The 19,473-nt window shown below is 38.1% G+C and overlaps 1 protein-coding gene across 6 annotated transcripts in view; it reads right to left on the bottom strand.

Annotated features, from left to right (window-relative positions):
- PLCB4 (phospholipase C beta 4) overlaps window positions 1–19,473 on the bottom strand; it is a 194,689-nt gene that overhangs the window by 63,902 nt on the left and 111,314 nt on the right. For all 6 annotated transcript variants that reach the window (XM_035901740.1, XM_035901741.1, XM_035901739.1 and 3 more), the window contains 10 exons: window positions 19,386–19,465; window positions 18,793–18,846; window positions 13,313–13,394; window positions 12,089–12,189; window positions 11,417–11,474; window positions 6,389–6,497; window positions 2,662–2,872; window positions 1,957–2,050; window positions 1,231–1,310; window positions 687–771 (listed from right to left, as the gene is read on the bottom strand). In XM_035901740.1, the coding sequence (XP_035757633.1) occupies window positions 687–771; window positions 1,231–1,310; window positions 1,957–2,050; window positions 2,662–2,872; window positions 6,389–6,497; window positions 11,417–11,474; window positions 12,089–12,189; window positions 13,313–13,394; window positions 18,793–18,846; window positions 19,386–19,465 (954 nt within the window). The remainder of the gene's footprint in view (window positions 1–686; window positions 772–1,230; window positions 1,311–1,956; window positions 2,051–2,661; window positions 2,873–6,388; window positions 6,498–11,416; window positions 11,475–12,088; window positions 12,190–13,312; window positions 13,395–18,792; window positions 18,847–19,385; window positions 19,466–19,473) is intronic.

Genomic DNA, 19,473 nt, shown 5'->3' with positions numbered 1-19,473 from the left:
GCAGGTTTTTGGTGGCTGCTGGCAGACAGCGAACACGTTGCTCAGGAGAGTAAGGAAGGCTTGGAAGAGTAGCTGCAAGCACTGGGTAACAAGCTATTAAAGCCTCAAATACTGTTTTTGTGAAGGAGTGGCTGTTATTATCTCCTGCCATGCAGGAGAGTGAAGTGCATGCAGATTACAGTGCACTTGAAAGTCCAAATGAGACTGCAGGGAACTCTTTGTGCTTAATTTAATTCTTAATGCAGTAGTAGGGCCCACCTAGACTGCAGGACCTGATCTGGAGCATGAAGCATGCAAAGTGCAGCTGAAAGAAGAGGTTACCTCAGCTGAAACCATGCAACTTATAAATAATCGGTTTTCAACAGTGACTGGCAATTTCAGAGTTACGTATGACCTGCAAATACAATGTATGTGGTTTATTTTATATAGGTGCTGATATTACGTCACACATCAAGGGGATGGATTTCCCCAGGCTGCTTGCCAGAGCCCTGTACAGAAGAGATTAAACAAATCAGGTAAGGACAAGTTCATATCAAAAAGCATAGACATCCAAAATTACTAGTCATTTTTGAAAGCGCAGGACTGGCAGTGAACAGCACTACAGGCGATATGATCCCAGTTCATAATTTATTTTAAATACAGCTAATATATAAAAAAAAAATAAAGACTAGCAGAATATAACATACTGGATGTGTTTCTAGAGGCTGCTTCAACAGGAGATCTCCAAAAAGATCTTCACAGTATTTTGACATCTTGTACTGTTGATATTTGCTGGAAAAGATAATGTTAGTTAATTTTTAAATATAAAAAAAAAGTCACTATTACTCAGCAAAACAGAATAATACTAAGTAATGTAGGTATCCCAAATTATATACTGCGCACTTTCTCTCAACTGAGAAGTATTACTTTACTGTAATTAAATTGCCAATAGAAGTCTAGTATCTGACACAGATGAATGTAGCAAGACCAAAAAAGTAGATTAACTGAAAGCCACACAACTAATGGAACATCCAAATATATTTCACAGCTTTACCACGGATAAAAATATTGCCATTATTAAGCTAGATAAAGACTGACTAGTATATTACAGTCTCTTCCAAGTGACATTCCGTATACCTGCATATCCCTACACAGTTGTCAAGTACACTCAAATTATAGTATGTTTGAGCTGTATCATCTCTCTCATACACTGCACTATAAAAAAAAAAAATAAAAATGGGCACTATATACCTGCAGTGATTTTCAAATGAAAGAATGACAGGATACTCTGATGTAACAAATGCTGTTTCCTTAATGGCTTGAATTACATCCTTTAAAATGCAATAATAGGATTCAAATTAGAACAGATCAAATTACAATCATAATGAAAGAGATTTTTTTTGTTCTCCACCCCACCCTGAGAAACACAGAGCTGAGTCTCAAATGTGCCAAGGGAAGCTAGAACTAGAACAAACTGTATGCTCGTTCTTCTCTGTTTCCCCACAACAACCTGGGCTCAGCACCCAACAGGTGCCTCATTGCACCCATAGCAGCTTCACCTGGAACCCATCAATGCTACCCCTAGATCTGCTGCTGTCTTCTTTTGCCAGGGAGAATTTCTACTCCCACAGTAACTCCTGCATCTTCAGGCTGTTTCCACAGCTAAGGAACTTCTCAGGAACTGGAGAAGATATTTATTCTGTGGTGCAGAGAGCCACAGGATGTGAAAATCTGGTGCAAAAGAAGCAAGCCTGCTTCCTGCAGTATCTGTGGAAAGGCAGACATAACACAGGGGCATATGATGCAAGTCAGAAATGAGCCCCAAGATCTGGGGACAAGAAACTGTGCCCACGTGATTTGTTAGTCTGTGACAAGGGAGCAGTGTCTGGATGCTGAGGAGGGGAGGGTGCTCTGCATGGATTCTTGTCCAGGGCTTCTACTGGGGCTTATTGCCAGGTGCAGAGGTCAGGCATTTACCTTGAAAAGAATATCTGTACACATTGCTTTTCCATGTGTTATTATTGGTTCTTGATCTTCACCTTTGCCATCCCAACAGTCCAGCTCAACACACCTAAAGACCCAAGAAAAACGATGTCAGCTTCCTTAGTGTTTCAGTACAGGTGAGCTACTCAGGACAAATTCTGAGCAGCGATGTTCAGAGCAGTAAGCTACAAAGCAGGTTTGGGCATTACACAATTCCTTTTAAGCTGCACATTTGTAATTTCAGACTGCTTTTATAACTTTGGGTATATTACCATAAATACTATATGTGGGTCAATATATTTACACCTGAACAATAATGTTTTTAGCACTGTAATGCTCTTCTAATTTATTCTCTTACTCAGCTAACTGTGACACATTCCAGTATGTTAAGAAATTAAGCAGGAAATCATAAACTGAACTTAATTACAAAGCAGAAAGTCCTCTGAAATTCTTCAGTTGTAATTTTGAGATCAAACTTGTGTTACCTTTTTCACAACCTGCCTCCATACATCAGTTTCTACATTTCACTGCCTTTCAAGTGTTTTATTTGTGAAAAAAATAGTTATCTTTAATATGTGTATTTTAATTTACCACACTAATCTATTTACACATTCAATTGTGCAATATATCAAGGTATATTATGTAGGTTTAAAGTATTAGATCCACAAATATAAAAGGGTGTTATCTCCTGCTTCCAACCTGCATCCAGCCAAAAGCACTTGTCTGTACATCTCCACCGAAGACTTGCCACCAAACTGCCTGCCTGTTAAATAAGTATTGTGAGAGGAACTGATGAAATAATGAGCCAAAGGATGGTCCATTTCTTGATATAATTCCAAACGGTCTAGGAAAACTGGGGCATTTTCATCTGACATCAAGTATCTGCAAAACCCATCACTTGATATGACACCTAGAAGGAAGAAGAAAGCATGGCAAATTATTACCAGAAATTTATAGTGGGCAGGAATCAAATAGTCTCACAGAGCAGGAACCCTAGCACAAAAGCTATGCTTACACAGGCTTCTGCAACCAAACAGAAGCTCTCCCCTTCCAATGCTCCAGGCTTACCAGCAACTGTCTCTCTGGTGCAAAATCTGCCACTGTATTCCCAGACAACAACAATAAAGTCAGATGCCCACCTAGCTTGATATCCTATGTCCAGCACTGACCATAGTAAACCTAAGGCATCAAGAGGATGTGAAGAAGGCAAATAAGTAGTGACATCTCAGAATACTCCCAACAATTTTGAGCTCTGGGACTTTGCAATCCAGAAATTGTGAGCTTGCACGTACCAGTCTTCTATGGTACTCTTCTCCCCGCTTTCATATTTAGTCCTGCCCTGACGATGCTACATCACTGTTTATCTGCTTGCAGCATGTGCAGAGACTGTTCTCCACTGACAAAACCAAGTGAGGTGTACCTGAAAATGTTTGCATGTGTTCGTTTGCAAAGCATCAGGAAAATCTAAGACACATTTAAGTTTACTGTCTGAAATACAGGTTTCTTCCTTTATAATGAAAAGCAAGCCATTTTCTACAATGAACATGGGACATGCAGTAATTCAAAGGACAGAATTCACAATGCCTTACTCTTATTTCTCTGTTGTTATATGCTTCATAACATATAAAAATATAAATAATGAGATACATTTTAACAAAAACAAGGTAAGAATAATCAGTGCTGCAATATCAGTTTTAAAGGGGCCCAGAGACTGTAAAATTATATGGGGTAGAGAAGGAAGGATTACCCACAAGGAGGCATGGCATAGAACAGTTATCTGGCACTAATTTGGAGATTGCTTTTCCTGAAGTCGTGAGTATGAATGCTCAGCTGTTGTTAAGGCACAGGTTGCAGCAGTCCTATTTTTGTTTAAGACAACTTTTCTCTTACAGAAAGAACTCCAGTAATCCTGCTTTTAATTCTGCTCCTAGCTTTCTGAAAAAATCCTCTACTGGAGCTTAAATTTTCTGTGCTTGGTGTCAGCCAGAGGTGAAGTGTTCTGGAACGTCTTATTCAAATCCACTCAGCTGACTCGGACTTTTGGAAGAAGGGGGGAAAAAAAGGGAGCAAAACGGAATTTTCAACTTTAAGAATGTTTTTATTTTGTTGATCACTGAGAACTTAAAAGCAGCAGTGCAAAATATCTCAGATGATACGCACTTCTGGTGCATCATCTACTGCAAAGAAGTCACAGCTGAGCAGGTGTTCCAGACAAACAATGGCTGAGACTTCAGTAACTTAGCAGAGCTCTACATGCTCCACAGACTGGCCTTTGTATTTCTGACATGCACTGACCAGGTGGAAGAATTTGCTTTTGTATTGTTCCTGAGCAGACTCTGGTTACTAAACTGTACATTAACTTGTTCAGCTTTATTTAAGCTTTCTGTTACTGAAATGTAACTGAGGAAGAGTCAGTTCCTTATTGCCACTGGCTTGCTGTACATCAGCCTTGTTTCTTAAACTACATGGTTTAGCAAAAACAAACAAAAAAAAAAAGGTGTTGAGCTTAATTATTTTGCTCAATGGCAAAGTTATATCTAAGAAGAAGGGGGAAGAGACTGCAGGGAACAATCACTGCTGAGATAAATTTTTGCCTTCTTTACATGCTAAGGTTCACCATCCTGTTATATGAAATTATCTCTCTAATCTACTGATGGCATTGAGATAAACTCCGCATCATTGAATATGATTGATGGAGGAACACTGTAAGAGGATACTGATGTTGTTCTGTTTGTTACCATCCATAACCCTATCCCTGCAAGAGGTTTACCATGTTTATTTTAAACCTGTTGGAAATATAAATCAAAGAAAGAAGCTAAATAATTAGCAAAGATTCAATTATTGGCTAAAATAAGAAGCCAATATAATTCCCTCGCTACATCTTGGTGCTTGCAAAATCCTCTCTGTGAATTACTGAACATTGTTTTCCAGTTCTAGATTAATTTCCACCTTCATAAAACATGCTTTTACATCTTCCATCCTAAACAGGTGGCAGCTATGTTAGCACACCTTCCTCATTTTGGAAAATACATAAAATACACTGGCATCAAGAGGAATCACAGATGAGTGCCCTAAAAAAAAAAAAAAAAAAAAAAAAAAAAAAAAGAAAAAGGATAGAATTGACTAAAATCAAGTAATTAATACCTGGAGAATTCTGCTTCATGTAGAGAGGAAGAGAAATAAACCACAGTGCTTGTGAGTGGAAAATCCTTGTAACATTTATAAATAACTCCTAGACAAGAGAAATATCTCCCCCTCTCCCAGGTGATTCCTGGAAAGTCCCTGTTTTCACAGAACTGAAAGAGCAATCTATTAATCCAGTGCACAACACAGTGTCTGGAGTAGCATATACAGTACAAGCTCTTCCTCTAGCAGTTTGGGCAAAAGGACTAGAGTACTATAAGGAATGGTGAAAGCTACACATCCAGACACAGAAGGATTCCTTAAGTTTATAGACTGAGGAGGACAACTGTAAACTCTTCCCAACCACTGGCCTGAAGAAAGTGAAAAGGGCAATGCCTGAGGTCATAAAGCAATGTAAAGGCACACAGGACACCCAACAAGGCTGCAGCACTGAATGAGAGCTGCCTAAAACTTTACTGAAGCAGTTTAAGATATTGCCTCCTTCTGCTGTCTGTTTTGCACATCCTTCATCAGAAGGGGCAGCACTAGTGGATGTGTAAAAGCTATTCTGCTTCTCTGCTACAATGACAGTAAATTCCAACAAAAGGGCAGGAAGGACAGATGGGGATAGCAACATTTTTTATTTCTGTGGTTGATCTCAACACCACTATTTCAGCAGAACGGGTAGGAACTGGGAGCCAAGTTCAACCACTGACACCCCCATGACCCATAGCAGCTCAGGACAGGAGCAGTCTAAGAACAGCTTGGAGACACTTCCTGCAATCTTCTTGCTCAGAGAGAACATTTTGCAATGCACCCACATAAAATACCCTGTTCTAAGCTATGCTGCTGCCCTCAAGCACTATACAGATTATAAGAAGGTGGATACGTATCCAGTGGCACACATGGCAATTTATTTTTTATTTTTACACAGTATCTGTACAACTCTGTAATCTCTCTGAGACCTTGGCGATAGCCACATGCATGTTGCCTTGTTGCTAGGAGTCTCCATGTTGTTCCCCATTCACTCAATCATAGCCTCTCCCATTTTGTATCAGGATGGCTGCCTTTGTAGCCACACTGTAAACTGGATCAGGGATATAATCCTTCTAAAAACTCACTGGTTTTGAGGGGAAGATATTTTTTAGCAGATTAGTTTCCTAATCTAGTTCACAGGGTGCCACACAAGCGCTTGCTCCCTCACCACAAGGACTGTAAGTTCCCTTTTAAAAGTTTGGATGCTTTGGTACAGATTCCCCAAATGCCTAAAACCAGTGAATACTGAATTCATTCCCACATTTACCTTTACTCTTCAAGTCTTCATCTGGCTCATATGTCTCAATTATCTGCATTGCTCTTTTTGTGTCATAAAAGGGAAATAAAATTTCATTGAGACGAGGATCTCGTTGATGCTAAGGTTAGAAAACAACAGAATTCAGCAAAACAATATAGTGCATGGCTATCATCCAAGAGCATTTCATTACTGCAGATGAGAAAGAAAGAAGTGGACATTAAAAAAAAAAAAAAGTGCCCTAGGACTTATAGACTATTCAACAGTAACTTTAGCTTGAGACAGAAAACGAATCTTATCTTTCATAAGAAACCTAGGCAGTTTGATTAAAAATATTAAAAAAAAATAATTCAGTGCAATTGTATAACTCATCTTACTCTTGCTTGTTCATGAAAATAATGACTGCACGTGGTATACGTGCAAATGAAATGTTGAAAATAAAGCAACTAAATCTCTCTTCTTTCTAAATTCTCTCTCCTCCTAATCTTTTTTGTAGGTGATGTAAACGGACAGATTTGTCTGATGGCTCTGTAATCACCTCTGCAAAAATGCATGTTTTCAGCAATACCTACAGCTAAAGTAAAAATTAAAATAAAGCTATACTATAAATACAGAATTTGAAACCCAAGTTTAGTAACATGGAACTACTGATAGTTATTTGTGAATCATGGAATCATTGTGTTATTAACTATTCAAAAACCAGCATAGGTTCTTAGAAGAAATATGTACAACTTAAGAGCTTCACAGTATCATCTCTTCAATTCACAGTAATTTACAATATTAGTATTTCATAATATATACAATATTTAGATACAATTTAGCAGTAATTTCTAATACACTACTGAAACTCAAGCGTTTTTAAATTTTCACTTAGTAGTGTGCCACATAACTTTTGTTTTTCTCCATGCTGGATTAGAGCTGCACACTGTGTGCCTGATTCTCCATTAAAAGAAAATTAAAACCAGAATTGAACGGAGTAGTGGCATGTAAGCAGATGCAATAAAACAAAGAAATAAATATGACTGTGAAAACACTCTTTTACCCAGTAGGTGCACAGTTTTCAAGCTTTAGTTTAAGCAGAGTTCAGAAATGTAACAGGCCACCCCCACATTGGTGATCAATAATTTGAAGTGGACAGGATGGTGTTGATACGGCTTGGCACAGCACTATCAGCATTTGCTGTAATTTCTTATGTGTAAACTTTTTGACATAATCTTTTTCATGAAAAAAAAGCAATATCCAATAAAAAATAAGCACTTGATCTCTTTTCTTGCAATCAGTACATTGATGCATGTGCTTAACTAATGCCAAGAAATTACAACCAATGCCAATTTAATCATGCAGTTAAGGAGGGGTCTTTCAAGTAATGCTACTGACAGTCTGCAGCATCTAAAATACAGCAGTTTCATTCACTACAGATTGGCTGACTGGATATCTAAGTAAAACTCAGATGAAATATGATATGAGAGCAGATGGATGCAGGACATAACTTGCTAAGCAGCACACAATAGCAACACAACACTGGCATGCAACAGTACACTCTACTGTGACAAATGACAAGCTTTATACCAGTAGTGACAATACACCACTTCAAAAAATTGTAAGACATAGTAGGGAAGGTTCTTAACTCAAGAAAAGTGCTTTTCCCCACTCTCTTTCTTCTACAGTTAGTCATAAGCAAACAGAAGAAAATAAATGGGATAAAGCAAAAAGTCTCCTCCTGAGAAAGAGTCTCAGAGTTATCGGAAGGAGCCAAGAGCAAAATATTCTTCTTGTAGCAATGATCATTGCTCATTATCAATTTACCATTTGAACAAAAGCATGTCTTTATGTTTACTTAGTTTAAAAAAGAAAGCAAAATTGACAATTGATGAAGTTTTAGTTAAAAAAAGGAAGAATGCTTGCTAGCATCTCCTGGGGAAACATTCTGCACTACTGAGCTTGTTGGCACAGGAAAGTTGTAACACTAAAGCTGACCAAAACTAAAAGCATGGAGTTTCATCTACAAAGACAATGTGCCCCAGGACTAATTGTGTACGTCCAACAAAGTTGCATTCGATTGTTCTAGTTACCATATTAGAGAGGACACCTTTACACTAGACATTCTTAACCATGTGAGGGTGAGCAACCTAAAAGCATGGGGAGAAAGAATGCCTGTATGGTTCTGCAAAGAGAGAAAGATCACTCAGCCTCCCCAATCTGCCCTCCAGTCAAGTGGCTACAAACTGAGATGCACAGCAGTTAATAATGCGCCGGACCAATTGTGCCTCTTGAATTTGTCCTGTGCAGTGGTAAAGACATGGTTAGTGGTGGGGTGGCAGTGTTAGGGCAATGGTTGGACTTGATGATCTTAAAGGTCTTTTCCAACCTAAACAATTCTATGATTCTATGATAAAGAAGAGGGTCCTTTTGTGGAGATGAAAAACAGACGAAGATGGAAAGAGCAAAGCAAGTGAGTGGGAAGGAGGGAGGAAGAGCAAAGGGGGAGGGTGAAGTGGGAAAGAGGGGGATAGAAAAGGATCTTGTCATACCTCCTTCCCAGGAGAAAGGATGAGTCCTGGTCAGACTACTAAATTCCCATTTTGACAGTTACTTGGCATATTAATTTATTGATGCAAATGAATGGCAGGAGCAAATCTCAATAGTAGCGGGTTTGGTTCTTTTTCTACTAATTTTCTTTTTTTTTTTTTCCCCCTCAAAATTTGACTTCAAAAAAAAGACAACCTTAGACAAAATACTCAGTGCCTGACAATAATAAAATTGTTCAAAACTTTCCAGATGCTTTAATACTGATACAGAATTAAATGAGCTGTCAGCCATCAGCATTTGAAAGTCAAATAGAGACAGCAGTTCAGAAAAATTCCAGGAAAGCAGCTCACTCTCCACTCATACCCAGCAACGTATCCTCATGCTCCCCTAAAAAATCATCACACTTAGAGCTTCCAAAGCATGCCTCGGAGGTTACTGAATTCAAAATCATTTAGGTTAAAGACGCTCATGAAGAATTGCTCTGCCAAGTAACTCCCCTCTCCTATATAATGATAATAATGTTTTTTATATTTACAGTATTAAACACCACTGCTAATTGCAGTGTTGGCCAGCTGTTAAGGGGACAGAAATGATCACTTGAGGAGGGAGATTCTGGGTCATCTAGTGCCTTTCAAATCACAACCAAAACTTTAAACTCTATTTGGAGACCAAAAGACCTCCAGCACAGAGCCAAAGGCATTAGTTGTAGTCATCAGAATCAATGCCATACTCTATAAAACCACTTGACTATTTTTTCCCAGCTTTGGTCACCAACTAAAGGGCCAACTACAGGATTTCCAATTGCAAAATGTGTTGTGTTGATAAGAATGTAGCCAAAAAGATGCAACTTTCTTCAATACTGACCATAAAATAAGGCTTCTAATTCTGTAAAAAGAAATTCTTAGACAATACAAAAGTGAGAGCAAAACAAATTTTGATTTTTCAATCAGTTATTGGACATAGCTAGGAAGTTCTTACAATTGCTGGCAGCTCTTCTTCAAAAGTTTGGGCTTTAAGGAAGCATACTTTAAACAATTGCAGAGATCAATTTTAAAACAATGATAAAGTAGTGATTTACTGAAAAAAGAGGATTAACAAAAAAAATCAGAAGATAGTATGGTTCAAGGTGGGGACAGGGCTGTGTGCTTCAAGCAGTGAAGTGCATCTGTCACTACAAGTGAATTGGGGGGCTGAAGTACTCTAAGGGGATATTCCATAATTGAAATCTCAAAGTTATTCTTTCTCTCTTCAATGCAGAAGCAAAAATGACATGCCTTAGCTATGAACCCAGTCCTGCAAACACGTAGACACTGAACTTTGTAAATAGCTGTGACAAAAGAACATTTCTTGGTGGTAAGATTGAGCACATGCTCCAATTTGCTAATAGAGAGAACCGTGTGGATACAGACAAAGGCCCCAAGTATGCAACCATTAGTCTTGAAGCTGTTAATTTTTTCACTGTCTTTTCTTTTAAAATACTCTTTCTACATGTAATTCAGGTTTGGTGAAGAGCAAGGCATGCATTCCCTGCAGAAAAAAGAAAATTATATTCTCCATTTGACATATGGGGAACTTACTGCTTGACTCTTCATCTAGCAGTATCAAATATATAAATAATAAATATATATATATTAAAATATATAAAATACTTTTAAAATGAGTAAAAGAATTTTAGATGGTGAGATTTTTGGTAATGCACCCAGTCCTTAGAAGATCATGCAGAGAGGTGAAGGAGCTATCCATGTTCCAGATTACAAGAATCTACTGGTACAAGCCCAAGTAGAATGTGCCTATTTTCCACGTGTATGTTCCTGTCAAATCTACATAGTGCATTTATAGTTGCAGTTCTGAATGACTCAGTTTTCTACAATTTACTGTGCTTTAGGAATAGAAAAAAACCAACCCCACACTGTTTATTGAACTACTTCATACACTCATGATGTTTGTAAGAAATACTAAATACTCTCGCCAACAACTGTATTCTGGAAATACAGCAATAAAATTTTTTCCTCTTACTCTGCACACATAGTATTTTAAAAATCATATACAAACTCTTAAAATATCCTCTTAGATTTGTAATAGATTGAAATAATACTGTCGAGAAGAACCAAAACACTTTACAAAACCCTACTTCATTTTTTCTATTGTTCAGAAGGATTACCAGATATATTTAGCTATGGCCTACAGGTAAAGTAATTGCATATAATAAAATACTGGGTGTATTTTAGTCGAAACTGCATTGAATGTAGCAGTATAAAATGTATAAAACATCCATAACACACAACATAACACAACAGCAAGTAATCAACAAATGCAATCTCCAAAGCCAACACGTAGAAAGCACAACATACAAGGTTGGAGCTGATTTTTGCACCTGGATGTTACCATAATGGAAAGATCAGCAGATCAAAAGCATAGCAAATAATGGCATGATTCATGCAATGGAAAGATTGGAAGAAGCAAGCCACTGCAGACAGACTTGTATGGTAGTTAATGTATGAAAAAGCTTACTTCATTTAGAAAGCTCACTAATTGGTCTACCGTTAAATAATCAGTTTTGTCTCCATTGCTGAAAAGAAATTTATTAGAGAATGTAAGTTTTCATATACGATGCTACAGTAGGTATGATTTACATGTTGACATTGTTGATACTTTTAAAACCACCTACTTTTCTACCTGAAGTAGCTCTATAATCTCAAAATGAACAGTCACAGAAAACATACTGTCTATGCTTGGCACAATATATGTCTCGTAATTCCTACAACTTAACAAACATTACTTCATAAAAACAACATGTAAGTCCTCCAGCTGAGAATAAATTGAGTGAAGAAACTTTTTAAACTTCAAATTTCGTATTTAATTTAATTAGTTCACATACTGTGTTAATCACCTAAAGGAGCAAGTTAAAATTACAGTAGTTAGTAAAGCCAATGCAAAAAAAAAAAAAGTTCCAGGTGCTTCCTCTAACTCATGTAAAAGTTGCTCTAAAATACAGAATGAACTTTTACATTAACAATCTGAGAGGGAAGGAAGGGGAGATACATATGAGTATGTCTTAAAATACTGCTGATGCTACTAGGATTCAAGGTTAGATAATCTTTACAGTGCTCTGTCACTATTAGATATGGACTAAAAATACCGCAAAACAAGTTTAAAGCAAGATTATATTAAATTTGAACTTACATCTTCTTAAAAAGGTCCTCTATGTCAGTTCGGGGACATATCTTTTGGGTGAGCTCATAAAATTTCTCATAAGTAAATGCTGCAGGCTCAATTTCATCATTCTGCAACAAAACACAAAGGAACATTTATCCAGCAAAAGAGAACTTATATGCTCCTTTCCCAAGAGTATATCTTATACCAGAAAAAGCAACCGAGAACAGTTTTAGCTGTTTTCCTGGTATACACTTATCTAGTTTCTTTTGTATTTTCTGAAAACAGTTCTTAATTCATCTTTATCATAGATCTGTTTGATGTGCTTATATTCTGACCTCACAGTAACATTAATTCTACATAAACACAGAACTGGAAAACAGTATTTTTCTTCTGAAGCTTAAAACGCCCCCCCCCCCCCACCCCCCAAAGTCCCAAACAGCATAGAAACTTGACGATACTTATACTGAAACCAATGAACATTGAGAAAAAGTCCCAGGTTTAGTGCAATGGTTTTAAAAAGCAAAGCAGCTCTCATACAGGGGCATGTAAAACTTCCACGAGGGAGGGAACACATGGCTACCACATTCAGTATTGTGTCCTCCTCTGAACAAGACGAGAACTGCAGCAGTGAGGAAAAATTTTATTTGACGTGCCAGGACTACTGCTGATGGGGGTTGATGTCTTTGTACTCCCCCCTTCTCTGGCTGGAGGCAGCAAGCTGCTGAGCCTGCGGGGCTGCCCCTCACCAGACGCTTGCTGCAGTCAAGCCAAGAACTAAGGGCTGGAGTCTCCAAAATGAAAGAAGGGAGACTGGGCAGGGAGTAAAGCTGAAAAAAATAGCTGCAACTGTAACTTCTCTGGGGCTGCCGGCAGGGGCTCTCGCTGGGAGTGGGACAGAACGGAAGGGAGCAAGAGCAGGAGGAGTCCAAGAAATGCAACTGAGAGGACAGCATGCAACAAAAAAAGTATTATGTGCATATTCTGTGCTTATGTTCTTTGTATAAATGAATGAAAGGTAGCCTGTTACAGAGAAGGGGGGAAGCCTCATCTAAGAGGTTTAAGGACAGCTATGCCGTACAGATTTAATTAATTACTTTTTGATTTAAGTAAACAACCTACAGTGATTAGTAAGTTACTCATGAACAATAAGCATGTTTTTATGTGATGCAAATGACTTAGATCACAGCTTTGAATGTGAATGAATCATGAATTTATTAGTATACAAAAAAGTTAGTCAAAACCACTAAATACCTTTCCACTGGGAAGACCCAACTCCTTAAGTGCCTGAAAGATCACTTTTTCTGTTTTACCTGATGCAAAGGTTCTGGTAATGCTGAAACAAAAAAGACGGGGGAAAGAAAAGGAGAAACGTTAGTCACTTTTTAAACAATCACTTCTCTCTCTCTTGCTTTTACTGCCAACATTTTCCTCTGGCTTAAACTGATGAATGTAAGCATCTTCCAAGTAATAGTGCTCTAAGCTTCACAGACCAGCAGTGCTCTGCCTGCAAGCTATCCATTAGAAAATATATCAAAATAATGGACTGCAAAAAGAACAAAAGAGGAGCATTTTCCAATATACTGGGATACAGAGCCATGCAAAGCATTATCCTGTTGGCTCTTTTCACCTTTATGCATAAATGACTGTGCTTAAAAAGTAGCAGATTCTACCAGTGAAGGAGACTTGTGCCTTCAGCCATTCCTGGTTGTGGTGACTTCCCTTCCTTTCCAGGCATTAACCTATGCCTCCCAGGTCACCCATAAGGTAGGCAGAAGCTGTTTCCAATGGCAGCTTCCTTCTTCTTTCCTTTTCAAGCTGTCCCTGCTAGCAAGAGACTCCCACGTGCATGTCAAATCTCATTCCCTGTTCCCTCACCAGCTGCAGCACACACTCCTCCCTTTCAATGCTCCCTCACCTTATGAATATCCCTGTTCTAGACAGACTACACACAACTCATTTAAGTAGGTCTCAGCTGCCACTCCAATATTTCCACCAAACTGATTAACATCCGCTTCCTTCCACAAAACAAGGGTGATTTCACCATGCATGAGACTGACAAAGTGGTTTCACTTGAAATTAAATAAATCCAATTAAAGCTTAACTATTTGGTATGATTAATATGAAAGCATTTGGTCTATTTCTGCTTCCACTTGAGATGAGTTTGAATAACCTCTAACTCTAGAAAAGCAGATCCAAACTTGACAGCTCTTCTTCCTTCTGTTCAGGGTCTAAGCTAAAATGATACGTCACACGACGCCTTGATATTGGTGTCTCAGTCCAGAGAAAAACACTGAAGTCTGTATCCAATATCTATTTTTAATGCTAACAAAAGCTGTATGTTCGGAAGGACTATAGCTGCCTGGTAAGAATATGTTGCTCTTTATCATCAAGTGAGACAAACATTTGCTGAGACTTTTTGTTAATCTCATGCATACTAAATAATTTCACGTGGTGAAAGATGTGAAAAAACCTGTTGCTGTTATTTGTTGCCATAGCAATTCACAGTTGTTTTACTCTCCAAAACACTCTAAACTGCCTATGTAAATATTTTCATACTAATAAAATAAGGATCAGGAAGTGAAAGATCTAAATGATGAAATAATATTTTTAAAATCTTGGCCAATTTTTTTTTTTACTGGGTTCTTACAACAGTTGCATTTCTATGTCCCTATTTAGACACCTAAATAAGTTATTTGATTTGCCAGAACTGATAAGTAGCAAGATATTTTCACTAAAATATAGACTGAGTTTAACTTTAGGCATTAATTTCTTAAAAAATTCTCACATGTCTATTTTTCCACTAATTTTAAAACACAGAGTAATGTTAGCTCTACAATTTACAATCTATTTCCAGCCCTGCAAAAAATTCTATGTCTGTTCTAATGAATCAGGCCCCAATACTAGATGTCATGTAAAACATCTAATATTGGTGTAAGTAATTAATCAGAAACTGTGAGCCAAGATTCCATAACTGCAGGGAACTTATATTTGATGCCAAACCATTTCTTATTTCACCAAAGATGCAAACATGGCAGTAATTTGTAATGAAAGCAGCAGTCTAGAAAAGATTGCATCAGTCAAAAAAGATTGTAAAAATACAGCGTGACACTTTCATTTTGCTAAGGATATTGTAAATAAAACTACTTTTCCCTCTATCAGAAGAGACTTCATCCTAGCAGATTTACATTCACCTTGTTGTATGCCTCAGAAAAAAATTGAGCTACCTCAGATGCAGGCACGGTACTGGTCAACAGATACCTACAGGTGATTACCCTTCCGGTTGTGCAGGGGTTTGGGGCTTTTTATGGTAACATGTCAATGTACTTCCTCATAAATATTTAAAAAGCTTCCCAAATCTGGGACTCAGGGGTATGAATCTATCATGCTTGTTGATGGATTAAATGACTTGGTTACTTCAGACCTTCACCACTTTCCAACCATTACTTCAAAAATCAAGCCAACATATAGACTGTTCAAATCAATCTTTTATCATGGCTCCAGCTCCACTGAATTTATTAGTTTGGCTAGAACTGGAAGTACCACTGCCTACACTACCAGAAATTATCTGAAACTAAGATTTCCAGCCATCATCTAAGTACCGCAACAAATTTATTCCAGGCACTCTGGAGTAATCAATACAAAACATACTTACTAAAGAAGTATAATTTCAAATTAACTTACTTAAACTACTGCAAAACAGATCTAAGCCTTAGTTGTCATAGTTTAGCATTTTATTTTCTTATGTATTTTCACAGTTAGAAGCCGAATTATCTTAAAACCTTTTAAGTATAGTTATACAAGGGATAAGCATAGATTGAGCAAAGCTAATTTCTAAACAGGCTCTAGCTAAACAGGTGCAACTTGCACATGCAGAAAATCCCTTTTCTGTCAACAGAAAGCTGCAGAGACCAAGCAGAATTTTTTTTTAACAAATACTGACCTTTTTAGTCATAATTTACAGTACTGTTAAAATCTGAAAATACAAAATATCTTACCAAATGTCCTGCCCTTGTGAGATCTGTAGATGTAGTTCCAGACTCAGACTGCTAAAATTTATTAAAGCCCAAAAGACAAATCTGATACTCTCCTAAGGTTTTCGCACTGCTAACTGCCAGAATTTCTTCTCTACCAAACACAGAAGGTTATAGTAATAGATATATGCCCAGAGTACATTAAAGTCTAAAAGCAGTTGAGAAGAATCTTCATGACTCTGCAACCCCCGGCTGTACTAATGACGAGTCAAGAATATTTATGCCATTTACCACCGACAGCCAAAGAGTTTCACATTCTCAAGGCTCATTATTCTTTATACCCATGTGCTAGCTGCAAAAATCTGTCTTAAACCTAAGAAGAAATGCAAAGAGCTCTGATTTCCCAGGTGAGATTTTTTTTTCCCCCTCAGTGTTTTACTGTACTTCCGTGCAAAAATGAAGTAAAGGTGATCTTGCAATACACACTCCTACAGCTTAACAGATCTCCTGTGTATTCTGTTTCTGAGAGAATAACCTTCCTGTCTGTACCCCAAGCGCTACAGCAATTGCTGCAGGAGACCCTGAGCAGCCAGAGGTGGTGGGGGTTGGATGAAGCAGGGCTGACTAGGTAACACTGTATTTAAAAACAGGTATATGGGAGGGGCTGGCCAGGGCAATCTGGAGGTCAGTTGAAGGGGAAGCATCAGTGGGTTTAAACCAGTGGAAAGAGTTACTGGAGGGAGGCTTGGGTAAACGATGTGAAACTTGGAGCATCTTGCATAGCAGAGCCATTCTGCCCACATTTCCCAGTGCTTCCTGCCTTGCCTTCCTCATACACATGCCCTACTCCTTATGCATTTGCCTCCTCCTGTTCCCTCTTTTATCTCTCCACGCTCCTTCTCTGCCCTAAGCATTTGTGGGAGGAGGAGGAAAGTAACAAAGTCCCCCCACATCCCAGGCTGCCCAGTGGGAAACACCTGGGTGCCATTGCACCACTTCATGGGAAGTAGCTGCTGCCGGGTCAGGCTATGTTCATGGTCTTGCTGTCCTCGGCTCTAATTCACACCCTTCTCCAGCACAAGCCTACAGAGCGGACTGTTCCTCCTCTACATCTTTACTCCAGCCTCTCACTGACATCTCTCCTTGTCCTTCCAGCAGGTGATACAGTGCTTCCTGGATGAGCCCCCAAAAGTTGCCCTATTTCACCCACACCAACATGGTGCATTCCTTGGAGCATCCAGATGTAAAGAAGATTCAGCTTCCCTCTGCACAGCATGGAATAGCAGATGCCTTACAAATTTATACTGAAAACTGCTTTTGCAATAAATTAAGCTGCTAGAAACCAATTTACGTCAACCTGGAAATAGCACAAATTTGAAAAAAAACACTCTTGGAACTGGAAACATTTCAAGAAAAATGATTCAACTTTAAGAGACCATTTAAGTCCTCCAAAATCGAAGCTGCAGATCTGGCAGGAAGATTTAATACACTGGAACCAGTGGACTGGACTCTCTTCAGCAATGTGTGGACTTGTCTGCATGTGCACATCAGTGTGCTGTAGCACAAGGGAGAGGATTTATGCCTCACTAAATGTGAGGTAAAATATTTCAAGGCAAGGAACAGTTTCAGACCAGCTAGCGCACTGTAAAATCATACTGAGCAATAAGGATCTATGTTCAAACACAGGCATAAAGCTCTAAAGTTTTGCAAGTTAATTTGCCCCTGTAGTATTGTTCCCTCATCTTCACCCTTCAGTTGATATTCTTCATGGGACTTCTGCACAGAAGGTGCCTCAGGGCAGTTTAGTTCCAAGTTTGAGAAATAAGCAGGGGCTTGGCAATGTGGAAGTTGGAAGATTAATACACTGAAGTAGCCTTAATGCTGCCAAGGTGTCACTTGAGTCATGAAACTCTTTGTCTTTCTGCAGATTCTATAGATGCAAAAGCCTCTCTTTCTCACTTGAAAAAAACCTTCTGTGAGGCTTATCTTACAAAGTCTTCTTTCCTGGTTCCTTCTGTGTGTTTCTATTTATGAAAAAACAGCATGCCCCAAAGGTGTGGTTTTCACATACTGCATGAAGAGGAAAGCAGCTCAATGTATCAGCAAGAATTAATTCCTAGAGCAGGAGGGGGGAGAATTACTGCCTAGCCAGAAAGGACTGAAAATCAGTAACTTGTAATAGTTAATAGCTGTACAGAAAGAAATACACTGTTCCAGCTTTTCTGTTACTGACAACAACTAACCCAACAGATTCATTTACCATGTAGAGAAAACCAAATATTATCATGAGAGTTACTAAAAAAGCAGAACTATTTTTGGCAGAGGTGTATCTGTCCCTTTTACAAGGAACTACATTTTAAAATGGACCTTTTTATCCTCCACTTAACTGGGCTGCAAGTTTTTATGGTTCTTCTGGTAAGTATGTTAGGAAGTTTTACAACTGAAAAACTCATTCCAGAGTTTGAGGAGTTTTAAGCTGAGAAAACTGATGCTCTTAAGCTCTAAGTGACTTTGAAAACAAATACAAGCACTCATCTCTTCATTACAATGGACTAAGAAAAAAATTACTGGGCTGATAAGAAGTCCTGCCTAGTTTACTGAGGAGGTACAGAACTCAGCTAAGTATGTCTAGTTCTGTACTTATTTTTACATACGTATTAGTAATAAAATTGATATTGTGTTTCATTATTAAGCCACAGAATTTTATTAACATTATACAACCAATACCTGATAAAAACCTGAATTCCCAATTGTGCTTACCTCCGAACTGGAATTTTCCCATTTGTGTTTGTTAGAAAGGCCAGCTTCATCCAGCTGAAATTAAGAATGAAATATTTTTAAAATACTATTTATTAAAATTAGGATCTAGATACTTATGTTTAGATTAAGATTATTGCCATGTCTGTGAAATAAGTACAAACAAATAATTGTTCTGTAATAAAAACGTTTTTCTGTAACCTTCTAGTGTTTGAGGCAGAGCAGTTCTGTAACTGTAAAAGGCAAAAAGCAGCCCAAAAGAATCAGTACATCAATTAAAATGAGCATAAAGACAAGACAGACTCATGGGGTTTTGTTTGCATATGCATCAGTGAAAGAACAAACACAGTATCAATAAGTCAAATGAACCATTAAAAAATCTCTTCTAATTTCTCCTGGGCAGGTGCCAGATATAGACTTGAGACCTCTTCTGGCCACAATAAAAGATAAACCCTAAACTAATTTATCACCTTTTTCTTTATTACACTGTTTTGTGATTGCAAATGTTGAACTATGAAAAACAATTTTTTTTTCCAAGAAGGAAAATACAAAGACAGAAAAATAAAGGAGAAAGGAGAGGAAAGGAAGTAACTTACTGTTTCTTGAGACATGTCATTGGACTGACATTGTTAGCTCTAAAGTTATGTATGATGGATCCAAGCCCTTCTACCCATTGCTGAAAAA

The sequence above is a fragment of the Egretta garzetta genome, unplaced genomic scaffold (assembly GCF_000687185.1).
Source record: "Egretta garzetta isolate BGI_Z169 unplaced genomic scaffold, ASM68718v1 scaffold419, whole genome shotgun sequence".
Taxonomy (NCBI): domain Eukaryota; kingdom Metazoa; phylum Chordata; class Aves; order Pelecaniformes; family Ardeidae; genus Egretta; species Egretta garzetta.
The sequence above is the reverse complement of the archived record's forward strand: the minus strand, read 5'-3'. Positions and strand labels throughout refer to the sequence as shown.